The 17,237-nt window shown below is 46.3% G+C and overlaps 2 protein-coding genes across 4 annotated transcripts in view; one reads left to right on the forward strand and one right to left on the reverse strand.

Moving 5' to 3' along the window:
* Positions 1–1,339: 1,339 nt before the first annotated feature.
* Positions 1,340–11,625, forward strand: LOC307225177 (protein mono-ADP-ribosyltransferase PARP12-like). 3 transcript variants are annotated; one of them, XM_079993022.1, is made up of 8 exons: positions 1,340–1,620; positions 4,526–4,747; positions 5,098–5,218; positions 6,911–7,007; positions 7,712–7,793; positions 8,327–8,457; positions 10,367–10,518; positions 11,202–11,625. In XM_079993022.1, exons 2-8 carry the CDS (start codon positions 4,664–4,666, stop codon positions 11,480–11,482), a joined length of 948 nt encoding a protein of 315 aa, XP_079849148.1. In that variant the 5' UTR covers positions 1,340–1,620; positions 4,526–4,663; the 3' UTR covers positions 11,483–11,625. The 3 variants fall into 3 exon arrangements, with proteins under 3 accessions (XP_079849148.1, XP_079849150.1, XP_079849149.1); XM_079993024.1 differs by having other exon boundaries at positions 8,327–8,446; positions 10,371–10,518; XM_079993023.1 differs by having other exon boundaries at positions 7,715–7,793.
* An 863-nt stretch (positions 11,626–12,488) lies between these two features.
* AKR1D1 (aldo-keto reductase family 1 member D1) overlaps positions 12,489–17,237 on the reverse strand; it is a 35,592-nt gene continuing 30,843 nt past the window's right edge. Inside the window, exons 6-9 of the mRNA XM_079992983.1 lie at positions 17,080–17,189; positions 16,432–16,597; positions 14,611–14,693; positions 12,489–12,602 (exon numbers count right to left, since the gene is read on the reverse strand). Of these exons, the coding sequence (XP_079849109.1) occupies positions 12,560–12,602; positions 14,611–14,693; positions 16,432–16,597; positions 17,080–17,189 (402 nt within the window). The 3' untranslated portion in view covers positions 12,489–12,559. The remainder of the gene's footprint in view (positions 12,603–14,610; positions 14,694–16,431; positions 16,598–17,079; positions 17,190–17,237) is intronic.

Consider the following 17,237-nt stretch of genomic DNA (forward strand, 5'->3'; position numbering starts at 1 on the left):
TGACCCGGAAAAACTGTCTGTGGACAGACACAGGCTCTCTCAGCCAGTAAAGCGAGATGAGCACCGCAAGCCCAGAGTCGTCCATGACTGGACTTAACTGTCAGGGGTCCTTTACCTTTGCTTTTAGGATGCTGGAGAGAGGACACCAGCTGTAGAAATAGTAAAAGGTGCTCGACCCACTGCAACCCCAGACCACTACACCACGGACCTTCCCATTGGGAACTATAATTCCCTGGGAGAGGGGATGCCTGTTAACCCAGTTTAAGTCTAATAATAATAATAATAATAATTTATTATTTGTACCCCGCCCATCTGGCTGGGTTTCCCCAGCCACTCTGGGCGGCTTCCATAGAAACCAAAAATATAGTAAAATATCACAGATTAAAAACTTCCCTTAAGATGTCTTCTGAATGTCAGGTAGTTATTTATCGCTTTGACATCTGATGGGAGGGCGTTCCACAGGGCGGGCGCCACTACCGAGAAGGCCCTCTGCCTGGTTCCCTGTAGCTTTGCTTCTCGCAATGAGGGAACCGCCAGAAGGTCCTTGGTGCTGGACCTCAGCGTCCGGGCAGAACAATGGGGGTGGAGACGCTCCTTCAGGTATACTGGGCCGAGGCCGTTTAGGGCTTTAAAGGTCAACACCAGCACTTTGAATTGTGCTCGGAAACGTACTGGGAGCCAATGTAGGTCTTTCAAGACCGGTGTTATGTGGTCTCGGCGGCCACTCCCAGTCACCAGTCTAGCTGCCGCGTTCTGGATTAGTTGTAGTTTCCGAGTCACCTTCAAAGGTAGCCCCACGTAGAGTGCATTGCAGTAGTCCAAGCGGGAGATAACTAGGGCATGCACCACTCTGGCGAGACAGTCCGCGGGCAGGTAGGGTCTCAGCCTGCGTACCAGGTGGAGTTGGTAGACAGCTGCCCTGGATACAGAATTGACCTGCGCCTCCATGGACAGCTGTGAGTCCAAAAATGACTCCTAGGCTGCGCACCTGGTCCTTCAGGGGCACAGTTACCCTATTCAGGACCAGGGAGTCCTCCACACCAGCCCGCCCCCTGTCCCCCCAAAACAGTACTTCTGTCTTGTCAGGATTCAACTTCAATCCATTAGCCGCCATCCATCCATTAGCCGCCATCCAGTCTAGGCTAGCCCTTCAAAACTGGCCACCCTAGCTGACAGCCCTGTTTGCCTTTGCCACATTTCTCAATGGCAGAAAGGCATTGGAAAGAGTTAACCGAGCCTTTGACTCAGAGACAGGTGATCTAGTTAATTATCTAGCCAGGAAAGCCAAGAGGCTGGAGGGCGGGGCTTGCAAGGCTGGGCTGATTAGAGGGCAGTTGAGTTGGAAGGTGATCCATGGGAAGTCAAGGCTTGAAGTTTTTCCTGATTGAGATTTCTGTTGTTCTCCTTTGTAGCTTTTTTTTATTATTGCTCTTTTTAAAAAATATTTCTCTGCCTTGAATCCTACCTGACTTGGTCTCCTGTTGAATTGGCTTTGGACTATAAATATGACTCGATTGTAACAGGATTGTTTTCACACAAGAGGGGCAAGGATAACAAGTCTTTCCCCCCCTGCTGGCTTTCCTGTGAGATGCGCCACAGAACTGGCAAAGAGTGAAAAAGGTAAGTGGACAGAGGAGGGCTGCCTCTTTTTCTGAAGGGCTCTCAAAGCAGCAATGGGGAGTCTCTAGCCCTCCAGAAGTTGAGGGACTGCTGAGCCTATCGGCACCAACTTGTGTACACAAAGGTCGGGGATGGTGGAAGCTGTGCTCCAACAATTAATAATAATAATAATAATAATAATAATAATAATAATAATATATTGCCACTCTGGACAGCTTCCAACAAAGTATTAAAATACAGTGGTCTGTTAAACATTAAAAGCTTCCCTAAAGAGGCCTGCCTTCAGATGTCTTCTAAAAGTCTGGTAGTTGTTGTTCTCTTTGACATCTGGTGGGAGGGCATTCCACAGGGCAGGTGCCACCACTGAGAAGGCCCTGTGCCTGGTTCCCTGTAACTTGGCTTCTTGCAGTGAGGGAACTGCCAGAAGGCCCTCGGTGCTGGACCTCAGTGTCCGGGCTGAATGATGGGGATGGAGACGTTTCTTCAGGTATCCTGGGCCGAGGCCGTTTAGGGCTTTAAAGGTCAGCACCAACACTCTAGATTGTGCTCGGAAACGTACTGTTGGGCCACAGGTTACCCATCCGTGTCTAAAAAAGAACATGTTTTAAAGAATCATTTGTTTACGTCTGGGTATAGACTCATAGACTTGGAGAGTTGGAAGGGACACTGCAAGAATTTCAGCTAAAGCATCCATGACAGATGGCCACCCAACCTCTGCTTAAAACCCTCCAAGGAAGGAGAGTCCACAACCTCCTGAGGGAGACCGGTCCACTGTCAAACAACTCTTATTGTCCAAAAGTTCTTCCTGATGTTCACTTAGAATCTCCTTTCTTGCAATGTGATGTGTATACCTCTAAGAAGTTTGGTGCAGTAAAAGTATATCTGGCTTAGAAAAATGCTCTTTTACTCCTAAGGTTACTGCTGAGTAAGCTTGTGAGCACAGAGATAGCAGGGGGACACTCGCAGCCTGGACATTGGGAATAGAGAGAGCAAGATAGACATTAAAAAATGGGGGAGGTATGCAGACTCCTGCAGTGTTAACTGCTGATTTGGTAGTCTTGAATTTTCTCTTGCAATGGGGGAAAAGCAGAACTCAAAATATGGTGTTAGTTTTGCAAGTGGGCCCTGAGGTGTTTTGGAAGTTTACAAATCAGTCCCACTTCAAAACATTTGAGTGACGCTGCTGTAAGCAAAGACCAGGTGGAAACCGAAAGCTGCTTGAGGAAGAAGCAAAGTCTGAAAGCATTTGCAACAAAAATAAAAGGCCTTTAACCTCTGGCGTTACTGGATAAGACAGGCACATTTTCCTGGAGCAGTTTGCGCTTGTTATAACTCTGGTTACTTTAAGGGGAATGTAACACACCAGAAGGGACGCAGGTGGCGCTGTGGGTTAAAGCCTCAGCGCCTAGGACTTGCCGATCGAAAGGTCGGCGGTTCGAATCCCTGCGGCGGGGTGCGCTCCCGCTGCTCGGTCCCAGCGCCTGCCAACCTAGCAGTTCGAAAGCACCTCCGGGTGCAAGTAGATAAATAGGGACCGCTTACCAGCGGGAAGGTAAACGGCGTTTCCGTGTGCGGCTCTGGCTCTGGCTCTGGCCAGAGCAGCGATGTCACGCTGGCCACGTGACCCGGAAGTGTCTCCGCCAGCGCTGGCCCCTGGCCTCTTAAGTGAGATGGGCGCACAACCCCAGAGTCTGTCAAGACTGGCCCGTACGGGCAGGGGTACCTTTACCTTTACCTTTAACACACCAGAAAGCAAACTTTAAACAACCATTAGGCTTAATTTACAAACCAATATATGGCTAGATGGGTCTTCCAATGGGGTGGCCCTTGCTGAAAAAGAGAGCATAACATGTAACATTTGCGTATGCTAATTTATATGTATAGTTGTAAATTTAGAAATGGCTATAATTTGACATTGCGGGAAAGACTGTAACCTGGATGTGCCTGCTACCCAAGGGCTCAGGGTTGCTGGGCAATGTGAAGGTGCCTTTTCTCTCTCCTTGAGGTGCTTTAGCCTGGATCCGGACTGGCTAGCCCTCCCAAAAGATGATGCCTTCCAATGGAGAACTGTCCTTTGACAACTCTTAAAAAAGAGGGCAGCCATCCTTAAAGTAGGACACATGGCCACCCTAGTTTCTGGTTGATGTCTCATGACTCTGGTCAGTTCAGTTTGAGTGTAGCAAACCCTCTGTGCTCACAGTCATTCTACCTGGATCTACTAGGGCTAGTTCTCCTTATCTGTGGCACCTCTCCTCTCCTAAAGTGCTTTATTGCCTCCTGATGCTCTAAAAAAAATCCTTCTGGGGAGGGACCATCGTTCAGTGGGATGTCCTTATGCATGTGATGAGTACATGCTTTGCATGTACTTGGTACATTCAATTAAAAAGGGAGCAGGGGATGGATGGGTAACTTCTGCTGGAGACCCTGGATAGCTGCTGCCGGTCAGAATAGGGCAGGGGCAAGCAAGCTATAGACATCCAGATGTTTTTGGCTGACAACTCCCACCATGCCTGACCTTGGGCCGTACTGCCTAGGGCAGATGGATTTGGACTGACAACAATGGCCTAGAATGAGTTGGCATAAGGTATAAGGTATAAAGGCATTGGCTAATCTCCAATGCGGTGTAGTGGTTAAGAGCGGTAGTCTCGTAATCCTGGGGAACCGGGTTCGCGTCTCCACTCCTCCACTTGCAGCTGCTGGGTGACCTTGGGCTAGTCACACTTCTCTGAAGTCTCTCAGCCCCACTCACCTCACAGAGTGTTTGTTGTGGGGGAGGAAGGGAAAGGAGAATGTTAGCCGCTTTGAGACTCCTTAAAGGGAGTGAAAGGCGGGATATCAAATCCAAACTCTTCTTCTTCTTCTTCCTTGACGTGATGCTAATGAATGTCTTAACCTTATGTTTCAGGTTAAAGCTTGGAATCATTGTTCCCCAGCTGGTCCTTCTCTTTCCCATGATTGTTGAAGTGGGGCAGGTCTTCCAAAGAGGACTAGTGTCAGATGAAACAACAGACCCATCCCTGAACACTCTTAAGAATCCATTGTCATGCTTTTAGACTCCATTGTCAGAATAGAATTCATCTGGTATTGGTTGGATGAAGCTGACAGGTGGATTGAGTATGGGAAAAAGGTGAGGTACCCTTCTTCTCCTGCTGAGCCAAATCTTAATGACTCTCACTGAGTGGTGTCTTTTACTACCCTTCGTAATAGCACAGCTACCCACCTCCCAGCCAGCAATAGTCCTGCTACCACTTTCACGGCCTTCTCCTCTGGGGGAGTCCAACAACACCTGGAGGGGAAGACTGGCCTAGGGGCTGACAAAGACAAGTCACAGGAATTATGGGAGTTGTAGTCCAAAACAATTTGGAGGGCATCTGATTGGGGAAGGCCAATTTCAAAGTTTGCTGAAGACTCTTGAAAATCAAAAAGCTCAGAGCCAATGGATACTCTGCTATCTCCCTTTCCAACACCTCTCTGTAGCATTTGGAGCACTGTGCTGCCACAATATCATCAGAAGAATTGGAGGCTGCTTACCAGGCGGACCAGAAAGGTGTTGTCTTCTTCCATGCTGGTACTCAGCTGTACGAAGTAAATTTCCAAGGTAGTGTATCATCTTCATTAAGCTAGGGGGTGGCATAATGCCCTTCCAATCTCTACATTCACAAAAACTTGTTGCTGTTTTTGGTATTTCCGCGTTCTACCCATCCCAACACAAAAGCTTTGCTAGTTATGAGGCAGCAACTTGTTTCAAGAGAAGAGGAAATTATGAGGTTCTCCTGCGTATACCTTGTACTTGCAAAGCTGAAACGCAGTGTTTTTGCTTTCAGTATCTAGCAAGGTCTTGCTGGTGCTCTGAGGCCCAATCTCTGCCAGGCGCACAAAGGACAGAGTAAAGGGAGGAGGCGACTGCAACAAATAGAAAGGCCAACTCTTAAACAGAGGAACTGCCCACAACCAAATAAATAATGTTTTAAATTGTGCAGGATGATTCAGAACAGCAGCCTTTAGCAGGAGAGATTCCTCTGACATAACTCTTGACTCCCTTTCTTTTTACCACACTGAAGATGTTCCATGTAGATACCTTTTGCCATACAAAAATGGTGCTAGTTTCTGAGAAATTTAACATGTGCTAATGTAACAAAACGGGACGCAGGTGGCGCTGTAGGTTAAAGCCTCAGCGCCTAGGGCTTGCCGATCGAAAAGTCGGCGGTTTGAATCCCTGCGGCGGGGTGCGCTCCCGCTGCTCGGTCCCAGCGCCTGCCAACCTAGCAGTTCGAAAGCACCTCCGGGTGCAAGTAGGTAAATAGGGACCGCTTACCAGCGGGAAGGTAAACGGCGTTTCCGTGTGCGGCTCTGGCTCGCCAGAGCAGCGATGTCACGCTGGCCACGTGACCCGGAAGTGTCTCCGGACAGCGCTGGCCCCTGGCCTCTTAAGTGAGATGGGCGCACAACCCCAGAGTCTGTCAAGACTGGCCCGTACGGGCAGGGGTACCTTTACCTTTACCTTTAATGTAACAAATGACTCGGTCCCATTGTTCATAGTAACGATTTCTAAAGCTCGAGAACAAGCTGTTTCATTACAATGTCTTCCTCTACACACCCTTTGTCGAGTGAGGGCAAGGACAACCAGATTTTTGAATGTGGGCTTGCTGTAATGCATTGGCTCGATGCAAACCTGGTGAAGCCCACAGAGGACTCTATTGCTGTTCTGCACATAGGGATTTGCATTTGGTTGGATGTGCTTCTAGGCAGTCATTATTCTGTAGGAGAGATTCAAATGCATACTGGAAACTTAGGTTTGTACTATTAAAGTGGATTAAATGCACTGCCAAAATAGCACAACAGATCCACTTCAACCAACCAACCAACCAACCAACCAACTAACCTGGACTTTCTATAGTTAGGAAAATGATGGGAACAGGCACTGAAAAGTGGGGTGAACAAATGATTAACAGGAAGATGTATAAAAGATGATGCAAGCAAATCAGGGTTAGTGTTCATTGTTGTATAAATACCCTGCAAAAAATGGGTGGGGTGGGAACAAATGCTCAGTAAAGACCTTTTCAGAGGTTTTGTGCAAACAAATGGGGATGAATGGTCACTCAACCGGTCCTTTGGAGTAGTCCTGGTTTTTCTGAAGGTGCACGAACAAAGTGAGAGGAGCTGTATTGTGATCATATCTTAGGGGGAAAGCAGGACCCTGTATTGTTCAGTAGTTCTCTGTAATTAAATTAATTCTAAGCTGCTGGTGGACATGAGATTTTTAACATTGACCACTACCGTTTCCCTCAAGAGATGGTCCAGAGAAACCTGTACTACCGAACCCGGAGAAGAGTCTGCAGGTGGCCCAAGCTTGTGCTCTTTGGAGGAGGACGTGACAATGAGATGGGGTATTGGATATGTTTTCATTCTCAGCCTAGCTTGGCCAATGTCTACTAAACTGTTTGTGTATATTTGAGGGGGGCAAGATATATTTGTTTGATATTTAACTATGTGACTTGGATTGGGCGTAGATTGCCTCAAATGTCTCCTAGAGGTGAGATAGAAATGTTTCAGATAAACACCGAACCTAAATCAATGCATGCAAAGGATATGTGCAAAATAGGCATAGAATCCCTTTGGCTGAACCATGGCTGCAAGCAGCAGATGAGCAAGGTGAGCTTGCTTCTCTTGTGTTCCAATTTTTAGATGATGGGGGGTGGGGTATGGTTTGCAAGGTAGGTTGCCAAAAAGAAAACCAGGGCAAGGCCTCCAGTAGCTTCTAATAGAAGGGCTGCAGTTGCTGCAGCTTGACATGGCAAACTGCACATTTCAGAAATTATGCGTCCCTGCAAGTGATAGAGCAATGCCCCTGTGCCTTTTATTTCTTAATCCTACATCTAGTTAAGAGATCAAACATAATCCAAAAGGTGCTTAATTGTATTGAAACTTGAGTTAGCTGCTGAGCAAGGCTGGGGATATATCTGTTGAATATTAGGGGGGAAGTCTTGATCCTCCAACAATGGAATGAATTGCCTAGTAGTTCAACAATGGAACCAATTGCTACTTCCTCTTCTCCTGGCTATTAGATGATTGTTTTGTCTCTTGTCTGCAGCAGTCGTTTTGAGTCTTCTCTTCCCACCCCCCTGTTTCCTTCAAGCTGGGACCAATCAGCATTGCCTAACGTAGGCTATAAGGTATTCAATTTCCCCCTTACTGCTACACAGCTGACCAAAGGCCTATATTGATCCATCTAGCTTGGTTCTGGAGAGCTAGCAGTGGCTCTCCGGGTTTTCAGATGGGGGACATCCCCTGCCCTACCTGGAGATTCCAGGAATTGAACCTAGAGGCTCTGGCATGCAAGCTGATGTTCTGCCACTGAGCTATGGTGCTTCTCAGCTGTTTCCTCTGAATGAAAAGGAGAGCAGCCCACTAGCACAAGGAGAGTAATAAATGGGTGGCAGTGTTGGAGCTGAGAGGAGCTGAGTTAAGTACCTGCTCAAGTGAATGCATTGCCAGGTGGCAGACAGAATAGAGACTCAAGTACCATGGGTTTTTTTAAAGAAAAACATGAAACATGAAAATGAACAATTTCAACCGGTGCGAAGCAATGTTAAACACAAAACAGGGTTTGTGTTGTTTCAGAAGAGTGATGTACAAATGTGAGAAAATAAATGTATAGTCTGAAAACAAATGTGGAATGGTTCATTTCACTATGATTTGTGCCTAGCTGGTGGAGATCTCTGATTCTGCTGAAGAATACAATGAAATTAAGGAACTCTTTCAGAAGACCATGGAGGGTTATGTTATCCACCGACTCCAAAGGATTCAGAACCCGTCTCTTTGGCAAGTCTTCCAGTGGTTTGTATTTGATTTCCTTCTCCTCCAAGGGATGGGAACTCATGGTATGAGAGTCTAGAAATGGTTTCCTTTGTCTCTTTTTGTGGTGAAGGGGGGGATACTACTATAATTGGCTATGACTCCTTACTTGACTGCTATTCCTCTATCATTTGGTGGGAATTCAAATCTTGCGGCCTGATGTCACAAATATGTAACTGGCCATGGATTATATTTTGAGGGAAGCACATTGATATTTCTTTGTCATGTTTCAGTCAAACAGATGTTGACTTGCCCCTACTGCATCCACCAGGGCATTCAACACAGCATCAGCACAGACTGGAGGATTATGGGGTACCATTATCCAAAGGGATTCCATCTCACTCACCAGGATACCCATCCATGCCAGCGTTGGGATTAGTGTTTGGGACACGGTGGCCACCCAACCTGCTGCCTAGTAGCATCCCTACACGGGTTGGCGGTGGTGATCTCAGGTGTTGGAGAACTCCCAGACAATTGTTCTGGAGGATTTATTTAAATATGTGACTAGTATCACATGTAGGTTGCCTTTGAAGTAATCTCTTACAGAATCTGACCACCATGCTTTCCAGTAATCCCAGCAAACAGCAGCCTTCCTCAACCTCCAGATGTTTGAGTCTACAGCTCCCATCTTCCCTGACCATTGGCCGTGTTGACTGGGGCTGATGGAAGCTGTAATCCAAAATGTTTGGAGGGCACTAGGTTGGGGGAGTTTGCACTAATTGGTCCAACAGAAATTGGCCGGGGGGCTCCCTAGTGACCATAATCTCTACCACCACCCAGTTCGGCTATAGGAGATAGAATGAGCAGTGTAAGTTGTACTCCAAAGGTGAGACTGTGCAGTCTTGGCAAAGCCTTCAGTCCACAGCAGTCTGATGATTCCCTTGTCTAGTGGAGGTGCCCATAATAAATTATTATTATTAGCCCACCCATATGTCTGGATTTCCCCAGCCACTCTAGGCGGCTTCCAACAGAACACTAAAAACAGAATAAAATTTAAAACTTTCCTAAACAGGGCTGCCTTCAGATGTCTTTTAAAAGTCTGATAGTTGTTTATTTCTTTGACATCTGATGGGAGGGCATTCCATAGGGTGGGTGCCACTACTGAAGAAGGCCCTCTGCCTGGGTCCCAGTAACTTCATTTCTCATAGTGAGGGAACTGCCAGAAGGCCCTCGGTGCTGGACCTCAGTGTCTGGGCTGGGCTGAACGATGGGGGTGGAGACGCTCCTTCAGGTATTTAGGGCTTTAAAGGTCAGCACCAACACTTTGAATTATGCCCAGAAATGTACTGGGAACCAATGTAGGTCTTTCAGGACTGGTGTTATGTGGTCTTGGCGGCCACTCCCAGTCACCAGTCTAGCTGCCGCATTCAGGATTAGTTGTAGTTTCTGGGTCACTTTCAAAGGTAGCCCAGCGTAGAGCGCATTGCAGTAGTCCAAGCGGGAGAGAGTCCAAAATGACTTCCAGGCTGCACACCTGGTCCTTCAGGGGCACAGTTACCCATTCAGGACCAGAGAGTCCTCCACACCCACCCGCCCCCTGTCCCCCAGAAACAGTACTTCTGTCTTGTCAGGACTCAATCTGTTAGCCGCCGTCCATCCTCCAACCGCCTCCAGATATAAAGGTTTGCTTGGTGTAGAATTTGGATTTTAATGTAGAGTATACATATACATATAGTAAGCTAGTAGATCTTGGGAAAGTAATTATTTGACTACTCTGCTAGAAAAAAAAGTGTATAAAATTATGCTGGCAAATGTGTAAACAGACTTGCTGATCCTTTCATTGCATTGCCTGAGGGCTGGATCGAGGAAAGGAGTTTTAATTCTTGCGTGCATTGAGTTTGACTCGGGGTGTGTGTTTATTTTTTTATAAAGCAGATGCTTCTGTTTCTAGGCAGAAAGAGCAGATGAAGAAGATGAATGGGGGGGACAAGGTAGACGAAAGGTTATTGTTCCATGGCACCAACAAACGCTATTTGCATGACATCTGTGGGCAGAACTTTGACTGGAGAATCTGTGGGACCCATGGCACTCTCTATGGAAAAGGTACCAATTCAGAGCGGGCAGGAAATGTGCGTAGCTGTGCATGTATGTGCATGTTTTCTCCATCTAGTGTGCAATGAACCTGAGAGGAACACACACACAAATTGCAAGGACCATACTGTACCATCACCTGTCTATAGTCTGATATTAAGTCCTCAGCAATCCAACACCAATCAAGTACAAAAAAGTGTGTTTGTTGAAAGTCCGCAGCAACGTGGAAGGCTTAGGGGACCTTGGTGATTCTTCTTTTGCCAGCTGAATATCTGTGATTGAATGATCTCCTATATCCACTTGCTTCCCTGCCCCTCCTCTTCAGAAGTCTACCCTCCACACCTTTGTGGTTGCCCTGTGCAAATCACCAAATGGGCTGGTATTGGAGGTAGGCAGACAATGCAGCTATGTGAGCACAAAGGCAAGAGAATTTCACAGTGAGCAAAACACACACCCTGCACCCAGCACAGCCTCAATGGGCTATTTTGGAGGGTTCCCCCCACACCAAGAGTTTCCATGATCCTGTTGATACTCCCTGTTGGGTGTGGATGATGCTATTTTGGCTACGTGAGCAGTGGCACTTTCAATAGAAGATCGAAAAGGAAGGGAGTGGTCTAAAATGTTCAAGATGATTATTTGTGCAGCAGCAAACTTGCACTGGCTTGCTTGGTTCTTACAGACATCTCTTCTTTCAGGAAGTTATTTTGCCAGAGACGCTAGTTATTCACATGCATATTGCCAGTCGGATACCCACATCAGGAGCATGTTTGTAGCTAAAGTTCTGGTTGGAGATTACGTTCAAGGAAATCCTGCTTACCTCCGCCCTCCATCGAGATCTAACCAATCGAACAACTTTTATGATAGCTGTGTGGACAACGTTCTTGATCCTTCTATTTTTGTCATCTTTGAGAAGTATCAGATTTACCCAGCATACATATTTGAGTATCAGCCAGTGTCCCATTGTGTGGTCATGTAAAGGGCAGCAATCTTCCTCCTCCTCCTCTTCTAAACATGGACTTGAAATCCTTTTTTATATATCTAAAACTTTAACAATTTCTTATTTAAAAGGCTACTGTGATTTATTTTACTTCTGCATATTAAAAACGTTACATGTTACAAGTGAACAACCCATATTCTTAGCTGGATTGTTGGCATTGCTTAAAGGTTACTGGAGCTGAAAGGTTTTTGAGGGCCCCATGCTGACCACACCCATCTGGCACCACCCCTGACCGCTTGGATAATTGACCATTGCCTTCACTCTAAAGCAGGAGTGGGAAAATTGTGGCCCTTTAAATGTCATTGGGACAATTCCCATCAGCTCCGGACTGCATAACCCAGAGTTTCCCAAACTTGGGTCTCCAGCTGTTTTTTGACTACAACTCCCATCATCCCTAGCTAGCAGGACCAGTGGTCAAGAATGATGAGAGTTGAAGTTCAGAAGTGACTGGAGGCCCATTGGTCCCCCAGCCCTGCTCTAAAGTGTAGCCAAAGGTGGCTTTGGTCCATAAGTCCTTTTATATTCACATAAGATGAGCACAAGTGCCAAATGAAGGAACATTCTGATCTAGAAGATTACTTTTTTATATAAGTAAGCTACTCCAAATTTCACATCCAGTTTTGCTTTGAATGATTGCCACCATCATACTATGTTTCCTAACCTTGCATCCAACTCTTCAAGTTCATCAGAGATTTAATCGAAAATGTTCTTTAATGTTTGTTACACAAGACAAAAATTTGAGACAGCAGGTCAAAGAGAGATCCTCCGTCTTATACGAAACAAAAACCACAACACCTTGGCTCTCCTCCATCACAATAATAGTGGGAGTTGAACACTGACTTGAAACTACTCTACTGAGTGGGCCTGGTTATCCACATTTGTTTTGGACAAATTGTGGAGGGTTAGCATAGGAGAAATCGAGGGACTTGCAGAAAGATTACAATGATGCTGTTAAATGCAGAAAGATTACAGTGATGCTGTGCTAAATTCAAAGCTAAAAGATAACAAGGAACAAAGATCACTAAAACCAAGCACACGGTAGTGGATGCACCATTTTCAGTATTCATCGTGAAAAGGATACTCTGGATGGTCCTGCCACCTGAAACAAATTGAAGTCACAGTTAATAGTGGCAGCTAACACCATAAATAACCACAACAGCAACATCCCTCCACCTTGACCTCAGGCTTGCTATTGGTATGATCTACTGAAGGGGTAATCGATGACCTTTTCAGATTTTTTGAGTGGCAACTCCCATCAGTCACAGCTGTGGTCTGTGGTAGAGTATTATGGGAGCTGTCGTCCAAAACATCTGAAGTGATCATATTTTATGTACAGTGGTACCTCGGGTTAAGAACTTAATTTGTTCCGGAGGTCCGTTCTTAACCTGAGCTAATGGGGCCTCCCGCTGCCGCACGATTTCTGTTCTCATCCTGAAGCAAAGTTCTTAACCTGAGGTACTATTTCTGGGTTAGCAGAGTCTGTAACCTGAGGTACCACTGTATTTCAAGGGTTATTTCTTCAAGTATTGCAAGTAGGGCTGCCACCTGTCCTATATAATAAGGGGTGGTTCCTTATTTTAAGGGAAAGTATGGGACTTGTCCCTTATTTTGGCTGACCAAAGGTGGCAACCCTAATTGCAAGCAGCCCGGAATGTTTTCTTTTAACTGGAAGGCAGGTGGAAACATTTTCAAATCCCTAGAGTATGGCAATTTGTTGCCTCTAGAAATAAGTCCCCACACAGAACTAATACACCATTTTGAACAGAAAAGGTGATTTGTGCTTAATATGTATGCTTTAAAACTTGGTACAAACAGGCCTCCTACAATATGAAGGATCCATTAGAGTAAGTATTCATATCTAAAAATATGATTTTACTTATCAAGACACAATCTTTGAATCTGAGAAGGCTTTTTAAGCACAAGTGTTTGGCTTTTGGAGAAAACATGGGTCAGCTTGGGTTATTAAGATTAAACATCTGATTTTCACTAATGATTCCCTGACTATATGTGGTGCAAAGTGTAGCCAAACCCTGCATGTATCCCAACTCCTTGAGCCGGCAAAGGATAAACTTATCTGGCTCTCATTTCTGTTGCCTCTTTCTCCCTCCTCCACTATGAACTGGCAGGCAGCCCATTCAAACCTGGCTGCACCCTCTAATTAAACTGCTGGGACTCAAACCTGGATGAGTTCGGTTTGGTTATGTAAGGGGACATTAATGTCCTGTCTGGCTTCCAGGAGTCTTGGGAGTGATGATGTTAAAGCTGGCCTCTACTGGTGCATTTGTTTTGCCAAGGCTGTTTCGCTGCAGACTTCAGTCGTGCAAGTCCTTGGGCAAGAGCTAGCCAAATGTAATATAATACCATGGGCTCCTAAAGCTGCATTGCAAGTGACCAACTTTCCACATTTCCCAGAACACATGGAGGATGTTCTCAAGTTTCAGGATCAGCAGAATGGCCATGTTAGGAACCTGCCAGCAAACTGGAGCATAGCTGTGGTCCCCAGCTTACTTAAGGCAAAGAAGCACATAAAGAGCATAAAGGACCTAAGAGCGTAAAGGAGCTGAGCTACCAGCACTGTCGGGTGAATGGTTTATGGCAGGTTGGGGAACCTAAGACCTACCAGATGTTGTTGGACTACAACTCCCATCATCCCCCAAGTTGAATAGGGCTGATGACAATTGGAGTCCAAGACACCTGGAAGGTAGCAGGTTTCCCATCCCTGGGTTAAAGGGAGCACATTTCTGTAAGAATCCAAAGCAATTGGTTGATGTTTCTAGAGCCAGGGACCGTCAACTTTCAGTGGCGCCTTATGCAATGCAAAATCCTTCATTCTACAGAATATTTTGGCGCCTCCTGTAGTGCGGTATCATAAAACCGCCTTTGCAGGGACTGAGAGAAAGAGAGTGGAAGTCATGCACGTGTGAGAAGCAGCCTATCAAAGCGAAAATCTTATCCAAAGCCAAAAAGGTCCTCCCTCCTTCCATAGAGTGGATTTTTGGGTCCTGCACTGAAAACATCAGGAAAGGCCCCAGCCCACAGTTAAGCTGTGGTTATCACATCAGTACCACTCATGCTTCTACATGCTGCATATCTAGATTTATACTTACATCAACATCTCCACGTAGCGGATATTTTTGTTCAGCGCTTCAATCTCTTTCATTTCTTTGTCAGTAAGGGAAAAATCAAAGATCTTGGCAAAAGAGAGAGAGAGAGAGAGAAACAACCCATTATCCTACATTTATGCAACTGATGACTAAGCCTGTGTCTTAAGTGTGGGCTTGTCCACACTGACCTTTTGTCCTGCTCGTTCCGGACTTTAGCGCTCCATGCCTGTCAATTTGGGTTCTCTGTAGATTGACGTTTGCTCTGATTGAGCTTTAGAGAGTGTGTTTTTGTGGAGCAAAACAAAGGGTGCTCAGTCCCGGGGCTTTAAATTGAGAGCTGTGCCCTTAGCCTCGCCTCTGGCCTAAAAGGCGATGGATGCTGGACAGCAGGCACACCCTCATTCTCGCAGCCCCTGCAAAAGGATCAAATGAGCAGCCCATGATAGTATGTGGTGGAATGAGAGTAGCCATAAGGGCCATAGCTCAGTGGCAGAGGATCTGCTTTGCATGCAGAAGGTTCCAGGTTCAATCCCCAGCATCTCCAGGTATGGCTGGGAATGCCTTAAATCCTGGAGAGGCGCTTCCAGTCAATGCAGACAATACTGATTCAGGTGAGCCCAATGGTCTGATTCAGTATAAGGTAAATTGCTTAAATAACCAGAATGGAGGACAAATTCATGCATGGGCACTTGATATTTGATGACTTGCCTGGGGATCATCTCAGTTCACAACTACTCTGCAGGGTAGGTTAGACTGTGAGTTTTTGATTGACCCGATTTCAGCCAGTGAGCTTCAATCCCAAGAAAAGATCTGAATCTATAGCAAGCCAACCACTCTGTTCCCTACGCCAGAGTGGTGGGCTTGCTGTAGATTCAGATCCTCAGATCCTTATTATTTTGGAATAAAGGCAGGTACGACTCCACCAATGGCCACAGCATGTGGAAGAAGGCATTATGGAGTTCCCCAGGACCAGAGGGAGAATCACCCAAAGGAGAAAAGCCATCTGTGGTCCCTCCAGTGTTCGCTGGTCTTCAAGAAGTGGGCTAAAATTCACTGCTGGGTTGCATCCTGGGCCAAGATTAAATGTCAACGGCAATACTATCATCACGTAAATATAAGGTTAAAAAAAAAATTTGAAAGTGGGTCCCAAGCACATGATGGGTCCCTGGTTTGAAAAAGTTGAAGACGACGGAAGCTGACAATTAATGCACCGTATTTTTCACTCCATAAGACGCACCTGACCATAAGACACACTTAGTTTTTAGAGGGGGAATGCAAGGGGGGGGGGATTTTTTAAAGGGAGCACTGAGCAGAGCCTGTATGCATCCCAGGCTCTGCTCAGTGCTCCCTTTAAAGAGCTGTGTGGAGCGTGTTTGCGGCTCTTGGGGACATTTCCCTGAGGAGGGAGAAGGGACTGATGGGCTACCCTTCTCCCTCCTCAGGGAAAAGCCCCCAAGAGCCGCACACATGCTCCACGCGGCTCTTTAAAGGGAGCGCTGAGCAGAGCCTCCTGCCTGCATTCACTCCATAAGACGCACACACATTTCCCCTTACTTTTTAGAAGGGGCAAAGTGTGTCTTATGGAGCGAAAAATACGGTATTGGTTTTGTTTTTATAACGGTGGAAGCTGTTTTTTTTAAAAATTGGGGTGTGTGTGTGAATTGAACAGGTTGAAGACTGCAGACATGGAGTGCTATCTCTGCCTTGCTGTCAAAGACCCTTTTGGAGGTTGCAAGGCTAGTGGGCTTTGCTACCTTCTAGTGAGGTGGGGAGAAAGAACAGCAGGTGCTTTGCCACACAGAGCAGGCTTTTTTGAAAGCTTACCTGGAAGTTCTCTCTAATGCGCTCTGCAGTGAAGCTCTTAGGGATGACCACCACCCCTCGCTGGATATTGAAGCGGAGCGCCACTTGGGCCGCCGTCTTGTTGTATTTTTCTCCAATGGCCTTTAACACAGGGTCCTCCAGCAGTGGAGGGGAAGACACATTCACCCTTGTTGTAGAAAGGGAAAGGAAATCAGCCTAGATTTGCCTTACATGGCAGTCTGGTAGCAGAAGAAGAACTTATGAGGGTGTGAAGGGACTGAAGCAAGACCAAATCAAGTTGTTATCCGGTTTTGAAAACCACCCTGCTGAAGGCATTCGCAAGCAATATGGGTGCAATACAGCTGATTTTTAAACTGGGTGCCTTGCCTATGCAGGCAGTGTGAGAGTAGCATACCGGTGATCTTTGGACCAGGTGAGGACCATGCTAACAGATTTCAAACCAATTTAGCAACAGATGGAGCAGCAAGAGAACAATGTGACCCTGCAGCAGAGGAAAGAGGGTGAAGTTGTCTCCAGCAACAATTCCCATCATCCCTGACCACCGATCATGGTGGCTGGGTCTGATGGGAGTTGGAGTCCAACCACATCTGGAGGTCTACAAGTCCCCCACCCCTGCTCTAATATTCCTAAACACAACATCTCACTCACCAGCTTTCATCTCTTGATGTTCCTAGAGGGCTGTATCCGACAAGGACAATGTCATGTTGCTTGCAAAATTCTAAAAGTTTGGGCTGGGTGAAATACGGGTGGCATTCAATCTGCAGAGACAGAATGCAGAAGGCTGGGTTAATGACAAAATGGCCCAA

This window comes from Podarcis cretensis (assembly GCF_951804945.1).
Source record: "Podarcis cretensis genome assembly, chromosome: 10".
NCBI classification, from domain to species: domain Eukaryota; kingdom Metazoa; phylum Chordata; class Lepidosauria; order Squamata; family Lacertidae; genus Podarcis; species Podarcis cretensis.